This window comes from Megalobrama amblycephala, linkage group LG1 (genome assembly GCF_018812025.1).
Source record: "Megalobrama amblycephala isolate DHTTF-2021 linkage group LG1, ASM1881202v1, whole genome shotgun sequence".
Taxonomy (NCBI): domain Eukaryota; kingdom Metazoa; phylum Chordata; class Actinopteri; order Cypriniformes; family Xenocyprididae; genus Megalobrama; species Megalobrama amblycephala.
The window spans coordinates 67,163,140-67,180,509 of record NC_063044.1 but is presented as its reverse complement, the minus strand read 5'-3'; the positions used below and the strand labels follow the sequence as shown (position 1 = coordinate 67,180,509).

Sequence of the window (17,370 nt, the reverse complement as noted above, 5' to 3'; positions counted from 1 at the left end):
CTCTACACAAAAGCTGCGCGCGCTCATGACTCTTTAGCTCTGCCCACGACATGAGGGTAATTAATGACAGAAATAGGTCCTGAATGGACAGTGTTGGGAAACTTTGGGAATGTAATAGGTTACATATTACATATTTACCATATTTAAAGTGTAATAAGTAGTGTAACTATTTCAATTACTTTATTAAAAATGCACAGTGAGTCATTGGCTCATAGGTTGTCAGAAAGTGAGTTCCATAGATTGGGACCGAAATAACTAAAGGCAGAGTCACCCATTTTTAGCCATGTCAAAGGGACAACTAACAAATTACAATTTCATGTTCAGAGCGATCTTGCTGGAGTATATTCGGCAAATTAGAAAGGTATATTGGGGCATTTAAATATACTAATAAAAGAATCTTGAATTCAATTCTGAATGATGCAGACAGCCAGTGACGGGATCTGAGTGTTGGAGTGATGTGATTTCTAGTTTTAGAGCGAGTTAGCATTCGTGCAGCTGAACTCTGAACTCTTTGTTGTGTTTAATTGAGCTCTTTGGTAACCCAGCAAAAACACAATGTCTAGACGTAACAAATGCATGGACAAGTTTCTCATTGTCAGAAGCGGAGAGAATGTCACATACTTTAGAGATGTTTCTGAGGTGATAATATGCTGTTTTGTGCTTAAATATTTTTATTAGAAATTTTAACAGCAAGTCAATTGTAATTATACACTTTTTTAAAATGCAAACAAAACATACATTCTAAAAAATAGGAATAAAAAAGGAGAAGAAAAAAAAGGAATTTCTCAGAATAGTAAAGTAAAAATAAAATGTCCCCCCACCCAAAAAATCAACCATTAAGTGCTATCCAATTGTAAAAGTATAGGTAATGTAGGCATGATAAACATATTAATCACATTGCAGAAAGAAAAATAAAAGGGGACCACATTTTTTTCAAATAACAAAGTCTTGTCTATTAGGGTATACCTAATTCTCTCCAGATACAGCATATTTTGTCATTAAAAAATATCATCAGAATTTCTGATATTTGAGCTGAGGGGTTAAGTAGTCTATCGATAGTGAAGAATAAATATGAAGGGTTGTCTTTGTTGCAGAGAAATGTTGTAGCCTAAAGCATTATTCAACTCCTTGCTTTTCACAGAAAATATTCAGATGTAACCCCCTTTGTAATCTAACATTTTCATAAGTAACTGTAATTGAATTACACATTTTTTTTCTCAGCAATTGATTGCCTTAATTAAGTTTGCAAACTTAAATATCATCATTAAGCATATGTAGTTTTTTTCAATAACTGTAAATTACAAATTAACAATAAAAAACAAAATACTGTATATATTTAGTGCTTTGTTCATCTTAATATAATGCAACTCAAAGTTTTGAGTACGCTGTAAACCTGAATAAGTTGGAAAAACTCAACAAAACAAAACTTGCTAATTTGTTAACTTGTTAACAATAACATAGTATAGCACTTGCTGAATAAGTACAGCAATATAAAACATTTATCATGCCTGCTCTCAAACCAAGCCGCATACACCATCTGTCACCATGACGGTTGAACTCCAACAACCCACATTAACAGAAACTCTCCTAAATTAGCATAACAAAACATTAATCATTACTAAACTTACCACTTACCATTAATCTTGCATAATAAAACATTATATAACACTTAATTTTTTAATTTAAACACTTTACTCTCCCTTTCAAGTGCCATAGGAAATAGAAATCCCAGCCCAGTTTCAGTTAAACTTAAGTTTGTTTAAATTAAAATAAATAAGTTAATAAAACAAAAAAAAAAAAACAATGAAACAGTTCAGTTTACATAAAAGATATCAGTTCTGTGAACTTAAAAGAATTAGACCAGTCTGCAATATTATTATAAACAGTTGAATCCTTACATATTTTTGTAGCTATCGAAATAAAAATGCATGTATTTGGACTTAAATTGACCTGCTGTCGAATCCAACTGAAGGAACTAAAAAAAATAATAGTTAGTTAAACTTTTTGGCACATTTTGAGTAAAAGCTACTTTCCATTATAAGTTAGTTCTACTGTTTGGGTTTACAGAAATGTGTACGTAATTCCATTACATTTAACTAGTTACTCCCTGACACTGAGAATGAGTTTGCAATTTCCAAAATGGTAAACCAAAGAAAATGATTTCTTGTTACGTTATTATTTATTAACCTCAATCTTAGAAATTTGCATGTGCGTGAGAGAGAGAGAAATAACACTTGAGAACAAAGAGCACCATGGAAACATTCAGGGACTGTGGGACTATCAGATTTCTTCTGGAGAAGTATTAGACAAAGGCCTATAAGTGTATCCACAGTAACGCATTCTGCGTTTTCTCACAAATGAGCACCAACCTGATGAAGTCTCAATTTCCTTTTGTTTAGCAGTAAGTGTCATAAAGCCTTCACAGGGGGTCCTTATGAACCCCACCCCTTTCCGAACAGACATAAAAGGAATTGAAGCATTATTTCTGTATAGTCATTCAGTTCCTGACACATGATGGATCTGCGAGTCGCTGTCGGTCTCCTTTTCATTTTTCTCACTGGAGGTACAGAAAAACTGCAGGTACTGAATTGGCACACATACTGTACTGTAGAGCGCTAACTCAATGTCTCTGTCTTTTAGGATATTCTCTCAAGTGTTACACCTGCACACCTGATTTGACGGGTTCCTGCGCAGCGAAAGAGGAGACATGTGCAAATGTATCTACTCAATGCCAAAGCAGTTCAGTGGCACAATCCGTTGGTAAGTCCAGTGTGATGTGGAAATCTGCTGTAATAATTTAGTCACAGTGATAGTACTGCTGGAGAGAAAGCATAGGCTACTTGTTGATATTTTCACATAGAGTGCACATTCAGTTTTGTTATGCTGCAGCCTGATACTACAATAGTTTAAATTCATTTTTTTTCTCATTAATCTACACCCATTATGACAAAGTGAAAACTGAATTTTAGAAATTTTCTGTAAATTTATTACAAAAAATGTTGGAATTAGTTCATCATTTTATTATATTTGGATGTTTATGTCTTTTTAGCAGGTTTTCAGGTGTCCGTCACAACTAAGCAGTGTGCAGTTTCGTGCGTACCATCGTCTGTACAGCTTCCAACTGGAGGGTCGATGACTGTCAGCTGCTGTAGCACTGACCTTTGCAATGCAGCAGGTACTGGCCTTTATTTCACTGTATGCTAGCAGTTTGATTTCATCCACAGTAACTTAAAATGAGTGAATGATACAAACAATAATACAAAGCACAATATCAAAAGTTGTCAAAAATAGTGTAAAGCCAGACCATTGTGAAAAGAAGCTTATGTTAAGTGCTTTCTGTTATGGTTTATGTTTCATTGTTTTCGTTTATTAATACGTATTAATACATAACTTTCAAAAGACACAAAACATATATTTTTGTATGTTTGGATAGGTGCTGAAACGTACAGTATGGACATATTGATAACATTTAAAAGTAGCATTATTACGTTTTTACAGTTAAAAAATTTTAAATATTTACGAATCTTTCATATCATAAATCATATCTCTGTATATTTTCCCTTTTCGATCATTAAATGCCACCCCAAATCTAAACAATCCTATTTTATACAGAATATAAAAAGAAATATATTGCTGCGAGCAGCAGTCATCAGGGTTCAAGCACTTTAAGCACATGGTTAAAAAGGTATTATATTTATATTTTATTATAGCATGTAAGCACTTGGATCATAGTTGGAAATACCATTTACAACCAATACAGGCAATTTAGTAAGGAAAAACATGTTTTTTAAAGGTTTTTTGACAGAGCGCCAACTATTGCCCAATCTCCACCAATTTTTTTGGGTGTCTATACATATGCATGATAATTTTGGAAAAAAAAGTTGTCATTTCGTTTTGAAGTTATAGACACATATATGAGATCATAAAAAAACGACCCATGAGAGATTTTGATTGGATTTTTTTGCCACTTCATATCAAAATTTTGACATTTGGGCATTTACATTTTCTAAACCGACTTTGTTTTTTTTTTAAGCGCTAAATCACAACGTTGCACAAAGCAAGTTGTTTTGCACAGGCAAAACCTGGCAAGTCTGGTATCGATGGACTCGACAAGGTTTCAGAAATCTAAAGACTCCTGTGAAAGCATCTGTCATTAAATGCAGCCTTGAACCAAGGATTCCAATGATATAAGACACTTGAGCCTGAGCCTAACGGTTCAGGAGTTATGAGCCATTTCGTACTTTTGACTACTGTAGCGCCCCCATCAGGCCGATCAGGGCGAGCTTTGGTGACGTTGTAGGCAGTATGAGTACCATCAGCCCTCAAAGTTTCAAGTCTCTAAGACTTACGGTTTGGTCTGCCCGGTCACTTTTAGGGGAGAATGCTGATCCTTTGAAAATGTAACAATTACAATAGGGTTTCAGTGCTATCCGCATGAACCCTTAATAAAACTTAATGGACAGAAATGTGTAGGGAAATGTTAAGTTTATTTTTAATATAGCATAAAAATGATTATATAGAATTAAAATAATATTTTGCCACCTATATACACTCCTACCCCTAAATCTACCCATAACCATTTACTAAAGTTGCAATTTGTACTTTTAAGGAGGATCTATTGACAGAAATGGGAGTATAAAGACTTTACATATTGAACCATTACGCTTTTATTACCTTAGAATGAGCCATTTATCTACATACACCACAGGTCCCCTTTCATGTTAAGTCTCCGGCATGTTTCTACAGCAGCTCTAAATGGACAAAGTGCTCTACAGAGCATGTTTGCTTGACTAGCTTCTCTCTGCTGTCTCAGACGACGACATTTTTGTCCTGTGTTGGCCGCTGTAGGTTCTCTATATCGTAATTCGCAACCTCACTGCTATAGATGCCACTAAAATGTACACACTGTACCTTTAAAACTATGCACAGTTATGTAGAAAAGCAAAACAGACAGACAGGTGAAATCACAATAAATTATTTATTGCAAAAATGTCAAAAGTGGTACAAAAAGTAGCTGACAATTACAATTTGTTGCAGTCGCAGACCTCTCTAATTTTGAATGAGGTACAGAGCAAAATTTAAGTTATTAATCAACTAAAATATGAATCCGGCTTCTTTCCATGAAGGCGTGCATTTCCTGTTTCAAATGTACATCGACTGAAACGCAACATTTCACAATCTGTGCAGATGAGAGCCAATGAGTGTTCGATATCACTGCCGTAAAAAGATCTGTTTCTCTCAAACATATAAGATTTGAATCACTGTGAATGATATCCAAGTGTGAATGTGTATGAATTCCCATATATTAATATTAAAATCAGAGTATTAATGTTTTGAATTCAATTGTCATATCAATTTTCCAGTCGCATTTATTAAATGCAGTTTACTCATCTACTTAATATTCTGAATAATTTACATTTTATTAAGAATACGTGTGTATTTAGTTCTCTTTAAGTGTGTTAGTCCCCGTCATGAATTAGCTTGGTTTCATTTATTCCCTTGAGAGTTTTCTCTGTGATTAATATTAAAGTATTTCTGTTGGACTTTCTGTACATGTGTCTTGGGAACACCACCTTATATGTGGCACAGAGAGTTTGTTGTTTTTAAAAATGTGTGATAAACGTGTGATAAAGTGATCAACAATGCATGCTTTTTTTTTCTTTTTTCTTTTTTTTAAATATTATTTTTATTAGTAGTAATTGTATTAATTAATACTAATGTCCTTACTGTCTTAATTAGATGGAGTGTATAAGGGGAGCTTCCTCCTGCTCTTGTCTCCTCTGCTCTTCTACTTCCTGATTCAGTGAGTCCAGCTGAACTTCAGATTCTACAGCAAAGACCATCACAAAAACTCAATATGATACTTTACTGAATAAAGCTTGTTTGTTGCTCTGCTGTTCTTTCGTTAAAGATGAATAGATAAAATGTACTTCATTAAACAAATATTAAACAAAATAGCTTATCCCACAATCCTGTGCTTTCCATTCTGTGACTCGCTGAGCTAGAAAAATAAAGATGGCGCCTGAAAGTTGCGTCTGCTGGTCAGTTTGTGTGTAAATGTACATTTTTGACCAACATTTTCCACTTTCAATATCATTTCTAGCAAGAATTTGCTACTGTAGTAATTAAATATTTATTTCTCACCAAAGCTCATGCTATTTACCTATAGATCATTAAACTGTTACGCTGCCTCAGAAGTCTGTCCGAAATCAGTATCATAAGGAACATTCATGCACAAACGCTGCCTTACAAGTCATTGCCTAATAAGGCATTGAGGCAACAAGTCAGCTGCCTAGGTTTTCGGATGCAGCATATAATCCACAACTGCTTACATTTAAATCAAGAATATTTAGCTTTTATCCAGAGAGACTGCAGAATTGTCAAGGTGATTTAACATGTTGCAGATTTATGTGTGCTATTGAGATGTTGGCAAAGACTGTCTTTATGATTGAGACATTTATTTTGAAAGGGGGCTCAACAAGGAAGTGTACTGCCAAGACAACACATCAGTGGCTTAGGGACAACTCTGTAGCTGTGTTCCAATTCAAAATGATTGCATTTCTAGAAATAGGCACAAAATTTGCTGATGATACTGTAATTGTTAGCCTACTGAGTGAGGAGGACTCCATGCATGGCCCTGTGGTTGATGACTTTATTGTCTGGTGTCAGAAGGCTTTTTAAAACGTAATGTTCTTAAAAACTAAGGAGATGGCTACTGATTTTAGCTCTAGGAGGAAATTTATTCAGTATAGTCAAGTCAAGTCACCTTTATTTATATAGCGCTTTTTATAATGCATATTGTGTCAAAGTAGTTTTACAGTGATAACTGGTATATAATTTTGGTTAAAATGGTGTCAGTATCCATCTCAAGTAAATTCAATATTGATTCATTCCATTGTAAAAATGAATAATTATTTAATTTATCTATATATCAGCACTGAAAAAAACAGTGATGTCATCGTCAATGCATGCAGAGCAAAAACATTGTTGAATATCAAGTGTCCCCAACTAAGCAAGTCAAAGGCGACAGCGGCAAAGAAACCAAACTACATTAGGTGACTTCACTTCAGGGCTGCATTGTTGTTGTAACTAGGCACAGGTCCTCGATCTCAACTACAGTAAACCTTGGGATAAACAGAGAGACTAATATTAGCGTAGATGCCATTCTTCTTCTGATGTAACGAGTACATCTGCTGTTATAGGAAGTGTTCCCGGTTTAATTCTGGACCTAATTTATGCAGCCTAACAATTTGAAAACATATCATGAGTTCCACCTAATATCTTCTGGCATTTGTTATAGAACTCCTATTAGTAAAACAAATCAGTTTAGACATTCATTTATCCCCTCAGCTGTAAAGTTTTTAAATTTAAGATAAATAAATATAAATCTAACAGTTGTTTGGCTTGACTTGGCCAGTGCGTATGGATCAATCCTTCACTACCTCATCAATGCAGCTATGGAACACTACAATATCCCCCACCACATCAGGGTAATGATCACTAGTTACTTTGGAGGATTTAAGTTATGGTTCAAGAATGCCCATTTTTTCAACCCAGTGGCAGGACCTGGAAATGGGAATAGTCTGGCACCCGCCAGCCTCCAATAAGAGACTTTATGGATGACCTAACCATGACAACTTCATCCCATGTACAAGCAAGGTGGATCCTAAAGCCACTTTAAGATGTGGCAACATGTTCAAACCAAGGAAGTCAAAAAGCATGGTGATCAGAAACGGGAGAGTGACCAGCAAGTTCCAGCTCCATGTCCAGAGGGAGGTTATACCTTCACTTGAAAAAACCCAATTAAATGCCAAGGGAAGTGGAACAATACCTCTCACTGACATAAGCTACATATCCAGGAGAGAGAAACAGGCAGATGAATAGTTAAGAAAGAAAGAGGGATCAGGCTTACCAGGAAGGTTCAAGGCATGGCTATTCCAGCATGCTCTGCTACCAAGACTCATGTTGCTACTGACAATTTATGACGTACCTATGACATCTGTGGAAGGATTCGAGAGATGAGTGAACAAACACCTCCACAAGAGGCTTGGAATTCCACTAAGCTTCACGGCAGTAGGTCTATCAGGTCTGGACAGTTACAACTACCCCTATCATCAGTGGCTGAAGAGGTGGCAAAGTGCAGGGCTGTGATGATGTACAGAGACTCCAGCAATGAAAAGGTCAGAGGGGCAGGCATCACTACAAGATCAGGACACGAGTGGGCAGCTGACACATAAGTGACACAGGCCGAAAGCATTCTGAAGTTGAAGGACATCATTGGGAACCCATGCATGCGGAGACAATGACTCGGGAAAAACCATTTCCAGCAGTGGGGGAAAGCAGACCCAAGGCAGAGGTGAGACATGATCCAAGCCGAGGTTTGACACCTTGAGGAAGAAGGGCAAAGGTCAAGGGCTGTGGAACTTGGATCACAAGGATCCTGGACAAAGTGGGACCTGCTAAAGCGTAAAATCACGTGGCCTGGACTTTGGAGACTAGAGCCTTTCCGCATCTTTTTCCTTCCTCCTGTGATTTATGAACAACACTTAGTTGCAATCACTTTGCATGTTCCTCCCTGGAAGGCTAAAGGCCCCGGTATACTTCAAACGAAATCGAAGAAAGAACTAATGTGACGTCATTTCGAACAAAATCAGGCCAAAACGAAGTTCGTTTTGTGTTCTTTTTGGACGTTCGAAACGGCTTGCCAAAGTGAACTTTCAGCTCCAGCTGCAAAACACCTTCGTACTACCATTGGTCAGTGACGATACCGTAACCGGAGGTGCGCGCTGAGGCTCCGCCTTCACTCACGTGGCCCGCGTATCTGACTCATTTGATCTGTAGAGTTTGTTGAGGTAAGATCTCCGCAGGTGAAAACATGAACAGACTAGATAGCTGCTTTATAGTACAAAATGAAGTTGGGCTAAAATGAGACACTAACACTGTTTTTCATGTTTGATACTGTAAAGCTGCTTGATTTTAAGCAATCCATTGAATAAAGTGCTATGTGAAGACGTGACGTGACTGGAGTGCTACTTTGCAGAGCTTGTGCTAACATTCCCAGAAGCTTTTCTTATGCTTTCTATAATAAATGCTTACCGTTTTCTCATTTTTGTTGTGTTTATTTTGTTACTGGGAAGAAAGTGCACAGCACATATTTACATATTCATCTAAACGTCGCTCTTAGCAGTGTGGGCGGCGTCAGATGTTTGTTTACAGTATATCACTGGTCACACATTTCGAACTTCGTTTTACCCCTAAACGAAGAACGAAAAAGAAGTTCGTTTGAAGTATACCGGAGCCTTAACAGTATATCAAGAGCCATTCAATTTTGCCAAACAAACTTCCTCATTGCATGGACTTCCTCTGAAATGTTAGCAACAGAAACAAGTGTAGTGTTTGCTGTGGCCTCAAATGCCTCATGTAGTGCCTGTTCCTCATTCTGTAAACCGCTTGCTCCTAAAGACAGTAAAAACCCTCCCAAACATGTTTCATTTTAGGAGATTGAATGCTTTCTCTGTCTAGATTAAACTGTTAATCTGAACTGTTCCCATCCATTCACACTACTCGCATTACTGGTAGAAAATTAGTCAAATAACATCTATGTTTCCATTCCTTAGGCAGGAATGCATAAGCTTTGTTACCACAAAGTACATGATATTAGGAGCACACCGACAAAGTGTTGAAAAAGGTGACATGTTTCCAAGGTAAATAGTAGGTGGGGGGTCAAGGGGCATCCTCCCCCAGGAGAAAGTTTTTGTGATTTTAACATATAAACTAAGTATTCTGGTGCACTCCCACAAGAAAATAAATGAAAAAAAACAACATTTGCTTCAAGTAAAAAATACAAATTATTGAAACTAGAGCTGGGCATTGACACAAATTTCACAATTTGGATTCGATTTTGATTCAGAAGCATGCAATTTGATTTCGATTTGATTACCTTCAATTCAATAATGATTCATTTGGGGCCTATCAGGTAAAGTTTATGGCAAATTTCTCAACTAATGCTGTATGCTATACAAGGAACCACAGCTGGTACATCATTATAATATTAAAGGTTAAGATTAATTGATTTGTAAGCTACTTACATATAAATTACAAATAAATACGTTTTTATAATAACATTATAATACATTTTTAATGCCACAATTATGTTTCTACTCATTTTAAATGTCTGCCTAAACATTATAAGGTTTTATACATTCACTATTGAAGCACGTGTTACGTAAATTAATATGCATTGGCCTATAGTCACAGTGGATATATATCAAAATGCTCCTCTCTAAGTTCATTTTTGATCCTCTCCAAGTTAATTTTTGACTAACAAGTTTTGTGACATTGAACAGCATTTTCTGAGGTAAATGTGACATTTTTACAAGCTATTTTATTGGAACAATTGATTGATCGATTAACATTATGTATAACATGATACAGATTTCAGTAAGTTGTACTGGATCTTTCAACTATATATTTCCCAATATTGATGCTTGGCAATTATAGTATCATGGACCACTTAAAAGTGTCACATGTCCTGCTGCTCTATAGTCAATAATGCAACACTATTAAAATAAATACTTTTTGATCAGAAACATAAAGGCATCAAACACAAGACTCATCCAGCAGATCTGGTCACTGTAAGGTAGTGATGTTACATACAGTATGACACTGTATGACAAAGCATGTAATGAGTATGCAGCGAAATTTCTCTTGAAGCTCCATGCTGGAGCGTGTATTGTTTTCAGATAAACACGTGATCAATGAAAAACGAAGCCTCACTTTCTTTCCAGTCACATGGATGCTTCACTTTTGTGTATCAGGATGTTTGAAACCAGACCAGTTCTCTATGGGTTTAGGAAAGTTAAAGTCCATTTACTAAGATTTTTTTTTATGTAAGCCTATAGCATATATTGCTAACAGTGATTGTAAATTAATTGCCTAAATTATTAAATTATTTGCTAACTGCATTCTCTAAATTGTAATGTTGACATGCATTCTCTGTAAAGCTGCTTTGAAACGATATGTATTGTAACAAGCGCTATACAAATAAATGTGAATTTAATTATATTACATGATCATATATTCTGCCATATAAACAGTATAAAAACCATAAAATAACTAGAGCACCATTTACTTGCATCAGACAACTCTGTTTGTAGGCTATGATTATAATGAATATTATTATAATTGTTACATCTAATTTTCTGCCACATTTTAATATGTGAATTATATAATCAGAAAACTAAACATTTATTGTTGTCAGGTTTTTATTTGTGCTTAATGGAAGAAACAACGGATCTGCGCTCTCGGGTTTTTGGCTGCTGTATATTTTCCTGCCACAAGATGGCACTATTTTCAACACTCCTGAAGCTTCGAATCTTTTCCCGAAACAGAGAAAAGTGTCAAAAGCGTTCTCCATCCCTACTGTAAGGAATGATAACACTACAAACAGAAGAACTACAGCGGTGGGCAGGGATGATGTCACTGCTGGGTGTGGCCTAATGAAGGGGCGGGGTCTGATATCTCAGTAACTGACAATGGCAGTGTCACCTTTGCACTTCCTCTCAGCACTGTAGTCAGACAGATAAATAGATTAGTTTTAGAGTCCAGTAATAATTTCATAAAACAGACAGAAATTACAAAGGTGTGTGATGTCTGCTGACCTTTGGTAAAGTAGAGATAGAAGAAGAAGCAGCAGTAGATGATGGTCTGGACGACACCGGACACCACGGCGATCAGGTCGTAGAACCCCTCATAGTAAAAGCGCCACACCCAGTTACAGAGGTACAGAGCGCGGTACAGACCCAGGAAGAACATGTAGTGTGTGACGAAGGACTCTGCTTCGCCCGTCTTCCTGATCATGAACATCTGCGGCAGGATGGCCACCGACTCCAGATAGATGGAGAATGTCCACATGATCTACACAAACACATCCATGATTACACAGCAATCAATTAGTGACAGAGCGACTATTATGCCCTCTAGGCGTGTGTGTTTTGTTTTCTCTATGTTTGTTACTGTTACAGGAGTCTGCCCCTATTGGTTCATCCATCTGCAGTTGTTCCAGCCAATGGCTGCCTGCCTCGTGTGATTAGCTAATCACACAAAGAGACTTAAGATCACCAAGGTCTATAAAAACACAAGATGGCTGATACATAAAGACCTTTTTTTACTGCTTCTGGTTTTGTAGTAAAGGTTTTCAGTTTGTTTTCTGTTCTTAGCTTCATTTTTTAATTGGGAACAGGTTTGGGGCCCTACAGGATTTTTCTCCAAATAGTGGACTTCAGTGGGGACCAACAGGTTGAAGGTCTAAATGTCAGTTTCAGTGCAGCTTCAAAGAGCTTTACATGACCCCAGACGAGGAATAAGGGTCTTATCTAGAGAAACCATTAGCCATTTTCTAAAAAAATAAAAACGTATATACTTTTTAACCACAAATACTCATCTTACACTGCTCTGTGATGGCCACGCATTACATTATCATGTTGGAAAGGTCACACGTGACGTAGGTGGAAGTATTTTGTACTTGTAGTCTTTATTTCAAACTCGAATAATTAAAAGAAAAAGACAAAAAATAACACAAATATATATTAATAATAATAATTAAATAAAAATAACACAATACTCAACCAGTTTGAAAAGGGATAGGTAGAAGAATCCTACCACCAGTACTTAAAGGTGCACTAGAATTGAAAATCGAATTTACCTTGGCATAGTTGAATAATTATAATTTTATAATTAGAATTATTATTATAACTTTTTAATTAGAATTTATATATTCATAGGCATAGTTGAATAATTAGAGTTCAGTACACCATTGTTTCCTCCTTCTTGTGTAAATTTGTTTCGTGCAAAAGACCTCTGAAGAACAGGCGAATCTCAACATAACACCAACTGTGATGCAACAGTCGCGATCATTAATATGTACGCCCCCAATATTTGCATATACCAGCCCATGTGCAAGGCATTAGTCAAGCCAGTATTAACGTCTGGAGCTGCACACAGCTGAATCATCAGACTAGGTAAGCAAGCAAGAACAACAGCGAAAAATGGCAGATGGAGCAATAATAACTGACATGATCCATGAAATCATGATATTTTTAGTGATATTTGTAAATTGTCTTTCTAAATGTTTCATTAGCATGTTGCTAATGTACTTGGGTTGCACGATAAATCGTAATTGAATCGAAATCGCAATTTGGCTTAGTGCGATTATGATTATGACGATTTTTAATGATATAAATATGTACACAGCGTGTTAGTGAAGAGCTGCTCTGTGATCAGTAGTAAATGACGCTCCATCTGACAGCACTGCATTAGAAACAGCAACATGTTTAATCAATCAAAGTGTTTCTACCTTCTTTTTATTCAGTCACAGCGATAGCATGATGCCCATTGGGGATTTCCTGGAACAGCGTTTGTTATATTGCGTATATTTGGAGTATTTGTAGTGTCTGTTCAAGGGCGCCCTCCGGCGTCCAGTATGAAACAGACTTGTTTAGCGCCAAGGAAAGCTCACTCAGTCCTATTCAGGGTAAAAATAGGAAAAATAATTCCTCTCCCTAAAGAACTTTGAGGGGAACATATATTTATTATGTTTTTCTCCAGCGTACATAAGTGTACAGTTTTTTTTTTCCACAGTGGATGCATAAGAGGCACGTAGTTCATATTAAATACATGGACTCCATTTTTGATTTTGCATACCTCCTGACAAAAATTAAAGAAATTATTGAGACAGATTTTTATCATGATAATAAATCCTTAGACCCTTCTAATGATTTATAGACATACTTCTTGCATGTTAACAGGTTACCCCACATTTTGTCATACACGTTTTAAATATTATTTTCTAATTATTATAGTTATTTATAATTAAATACTTTAACAATGAAAGTTATTACAACAGTAATATTTCTTATTTGGTTTAATATTTTTATTTTATTTAGCAATAATAAAAATGTTAATAATAATAATAAAAAATTATTAGTCAAAATAATATATTAGCAGACAATTTCGGGCCAAATTGTGCAGCCCTACAGACAAGCAAAACAAGCCTGGTATTGTTTATACTTTTTTTTTTCATGTTTTATAAAATGGCATTTTAAATCACAAATCGCAATTTTAACCAGGGAAAAAAAAAAAAAAAAAAAAAAAAAAAAAAAAAAAAAAAAAAAATCGCAATTAGATTTTCTGTATTCAAGGAGCACCATCAAACTCATTCAGAATCAAATGTAAACATCCAAATAAATACTATACTTACATGATCTGATATGCTGCATGACGAACACTTTGTAAAGATCCATTTTGAGGGTTATATTAGCTGCGTGAACTTTGTTTATGCACTGTATTATAGAGTTGCAAGCTCGAGGGGGCAGGGAGCGCGAGCATTTAAAGGGGAAGCACGCTGAAACGGTGCATATTTAATTATGCCCCAAAATAGGCAGTTACAAATTTTTTTAATAAAAAAATCTATGGGATATTTTGAGCTGAAACTTCACAGACACAGACAAACACCTTAGACTTATATTGTGAAATAGTGTTCTAGGGCACATTTAACAAATCCAAATCACAATTAAACCAGATAAATCAGACATACCATAAAATGTGCTTTTAATATACTATCTCTGCATTTAAAAAATGTATTTAGATACCACTTACAGTACGAACCAATAGTGTACTAAGTGGTAGCTAAATATAGAGATAGTATATTAAAATGTATACACAAGAATTTTAATTCATATTTCATGCCGTCTCAAAATAGCACAGTTGAGTACACTTAGATGTTCTTAAGATTATCTTAATTAGTCCTAAAGAAGAATTTAGTATATCAAGTACAAAATTAGTGCACGAAAATAGAGCACTTTAAGTACGTTATCGTAATGTACTTTTTTTTCCACCTGGGAGAGCTGACAGACAGTAGTAGTCTGTAGTCAGTGTTTCATCTTATTATCTAAAGCATGTATCGCTGAACTCTGACCTCCATCACTGTGAAGTCGTGGTTCACCAGGAACGACAGGCCGGCCACCGGCACCAGCAGGAACTCCATGCGGACCGAATCGTTCTCAGAGTCGTATGTGTTCCTGAAGCGCAAGTAGATGAGGCTGACAATAGCGTATGCCAAGACCAGATACACCACCTGAGAGACAGAGAGACACATGTCTGGGTGTGATTTACACTAGCTATTTTTCCATCCAAAGTTGCAAAATTTACTTGTGCATAAAATTGGAATATCAAATAAAACATTAGTGAATACATCAGCATTTCCATCTCAGTATTGTAACCAGTATTGTTATGTACGACAATCTTGCTGTGAAAGTCTCTTTGCCTCGACCCATCATGAGATGCCCAATGCTTGCATTCAGAGGTGTGCAAGCCTTTTTCTAACCTAACAACATGCACTAACCCAACTGATTCTAATGTGCACAGGCAGGAGGACAAACTGCTTAGTGAAATCTGTTGCTTTGTAGTGTACTGCTTTTTCTTTTACCCGTGCCATTTCACAACTTTTTTTATGGATTGTGGTATTATGATTTCCTTATTTGTATTGATTTCCTGAGCTATCAGTGTCTGGTCAAAATTGTATGTGAATATATATATAATTATTAATTATAAGGCATTAGACTAACTTGGACTTGCATATTGTTACCATATTTTTGGTTTGCTTCTACTCCTCGTCTGTAAGTCGATTTGGATAAGAGTCTACTAAATGATTAAATGTAAATATTATAATTATGACTTAGTGTTTCATAACACCCCACTTATGTGGCACTTTACCTTCAAAAAGGTGTTGTAGATTGAGACAAAGGAAGTGAACAGGTCCAGATATCTGGTGGTGAAGACCAGCGCGAACAGCACCTGAGACTTCCCAGAAATACCTGAAATACACAACAACAAACTTCACAACTGAACGGAAAGACTTGCCTCAAACAACTAACTCTGTTGATCTTATTATTGTTGTTCTTCTTCTTACTTTAAATATACTGGCATGAACTACGCTATCAGAAAACTATACAGATACATTTATCCTGCTACAGGATGGCACAGTTTTCGACAGTCTTCCTGGTGCTTTTAAAGTTTTCCGAAACAATCTTGACACCCTGTAATCAGCTGCCATGTGAACACAATAAAACAATGAACAATCGCGCAACATCATTTAAGACGCGCTTTTACGTCATTTGAGCATTTACGGTTTGTTTTTTTCACGCGTAAATACACTGTAAATGAGATTCCTTCCGGTTCTTTTCCACATCCACTTTCTTCTGTACATTTCCACATTCACTGTCTAATTACTTCTGTTTACAATGCACAGAGACAGAGCACGAAAAGCACATTACCTGCGCATGATTTGGATCTCCAGATCTTCAGGAACAGACTAATAATTGCCACCAGATGACAAACATCTCCAGACAGTCTTAATATATTCATATTATCGATCAGTAATCAGGGCTGGTCTTAAAGAGTTTCGCAGCTGTTCTCAGATCATATATTCGTCCAGCAGAAATAATACAAATCTTTTTTGCTCCTGATCAGCGAGCGCGTCGGTACGGTATAAAGTTGTTTTTATACTGGACATTCGAGCTTCTCTTCTATCTTAATCGGAAAGCAGGTGCAATATCAAGTTGGTTAAAACTTTTTGTTTGTCAGTGTCCAGATAAAAGACGAAACCATAATTATATTACTTTAATCAATACGTGACGTTTTAAAAGCATAACATTTGTAAAAACCTGTATAAAAAAACCGGTGTAACAAGATTCTGTTTCTGGTATTTTCAGTTTCACTGGTCACTGGGCGGAGCTGACATTAATTCATGAGTTTCTTGGACATGCGCATGGAACTGAGAATTTTTTAGTTCACGCTCCTCCTTCATCAAAACATCCATCTTTAAATGTTTTGATTGTTGTGCTTTATATATATATATATATATATATATATATATATATATATATATATATATATATATATATATATATCTCTTAGTTCCCTTTACTCACGCCTCAGCTTTACATCCATAGGTTGTGAGGGGAGGATGCAAGGAAAGAAAAGTAGGATGGGGAAATCTAATGTTATTTGTATTTTGGAATTTTAAAACATGCATAATAAATATTAATAACGTGTTAATAATATATGAGATGTAAAGTTTATTTCAACAGCAAAAGTAAATTGTGACAGATGTGTAAAGGGAGGAGAATTTATATGTGCGTTAGGCGAGAAAGGCCCTGTCCCAAATGGCACACTTAATAGCACTTTTCGTATTTTGGTCTTACAATGGCTGCAATGTGCACGTCCATTAATTATGCTGAAGACTTAAGATCTGCTGTAAATTGACACTTCAAGGATTAGTTCACTTAAAAAGATACTCAGCCCAATGTCATC

General features: G+C 36.0%; 2 protein-coding genes across 2 annotated transcripts; one reads left to right on the top strand and one right to left on the bottom strand.

Moving 5' to 3' along the window:
- The first annotated feature begins 2,405 nt into the window (after positions 1 to 2,405).
- On the top strand, positions 2,406 to 6,028 carry LOC125280829 (prostate stem cell antigen-like). The gene is made up of 4 exons (XM_048211579.1): positions 2,406 to 2,563; positions 2,641 to 2,760; positions 3,050 to 3,175; positions 5,740 to 6,028. Exons 1-4 carry the CDS (start codon positions 2,512 to 2,514, stop codon positions 5,805 to 5,807), a joined length of 366 nt encoding a protein of 121 aa, XP_048067536.1. The 5' UTR covers positions 2,406 to 2,511; the 3' UTR covers positions 5,808 to 6,028.
- Positions 6,029 to 11,246: 5,218 nt separating this feature from the next.
- On the bottom strand, positions 11,247 to 16,799 carry LOC125280802 (ER lumen protein-retaining receptor 3-like). The gene is made up of 5 exons (XM_048211552.1): positions 16,332 to 16,799; positions 15,772 to 15,872; positions 14,975 to 15,133; positions 11,661 to 11,916; positions 11,247 to 11,567 (listed from the first exon to the last, which is right to left on the bottom strand). The coding sequence occupies exons 1-5, from the start codon at positions 16,420 to 16,422 to the stop codon at positions 11,479 to 11,481; spliced, it is 696 nt and encodes a 231-aa protein (XP_048067509.1). The 5' UTR covers positions 16,423 to 16,799; the 3' UTR covers positions 11,247 to 11,478.
- Between the last annotated feature and the right edge of the window lie 571 nt (positions 16,800 to 17,370).

Excerpts from the sequence above, each read along its gene's own strand:
- LOC125280829 (XM_048211579.1), top strand. The coding sequence starts at position 2,512 with ATGATGGATCTGCGAGTCGCTGTCGGTCTCCTTTTCATTTTTCTCACT. Across the intron at positions 2,564-2,640 it reads TTTCATTTTTCTCACTGGAG|GATATTCTCTCAAGTGTTAC; the intron begins GTACAGAAAAAC and ends TCTGTCTTTTAG. Across the intron at positions 2,761-3,049 it reads TTCAGTGGCACAATCCGTTG|CAGGTTTTCAGGTGTCCGTC; the intron begins GTAAGTCCAGTG and ends ATGTCTTTTTAG.
- LOC125280802 (XM_048211552.1), bottom strand. The coding sequence starts at position 16,422 with ATGAATATATTAAGACTGTCTGGAGATGTTTGTCATCTGGTGGCAATT. Across the intron at positions 15,134-15,771 it reads TCTACAACACCTTTTTGAAG|GTGGTGTATCTGGTCTTGGC; the intron begins GTAAAGTGCCAC and ends TCTGTCTCTCAG. Across the intron at positions 11,917-14,974 it reads ACGACTTCACAGTGATGGAG|ATCATGTGGACATTCTCCAT; the intron begins GTCAGAGTTCAG and ends GTGTTTGTGTAG.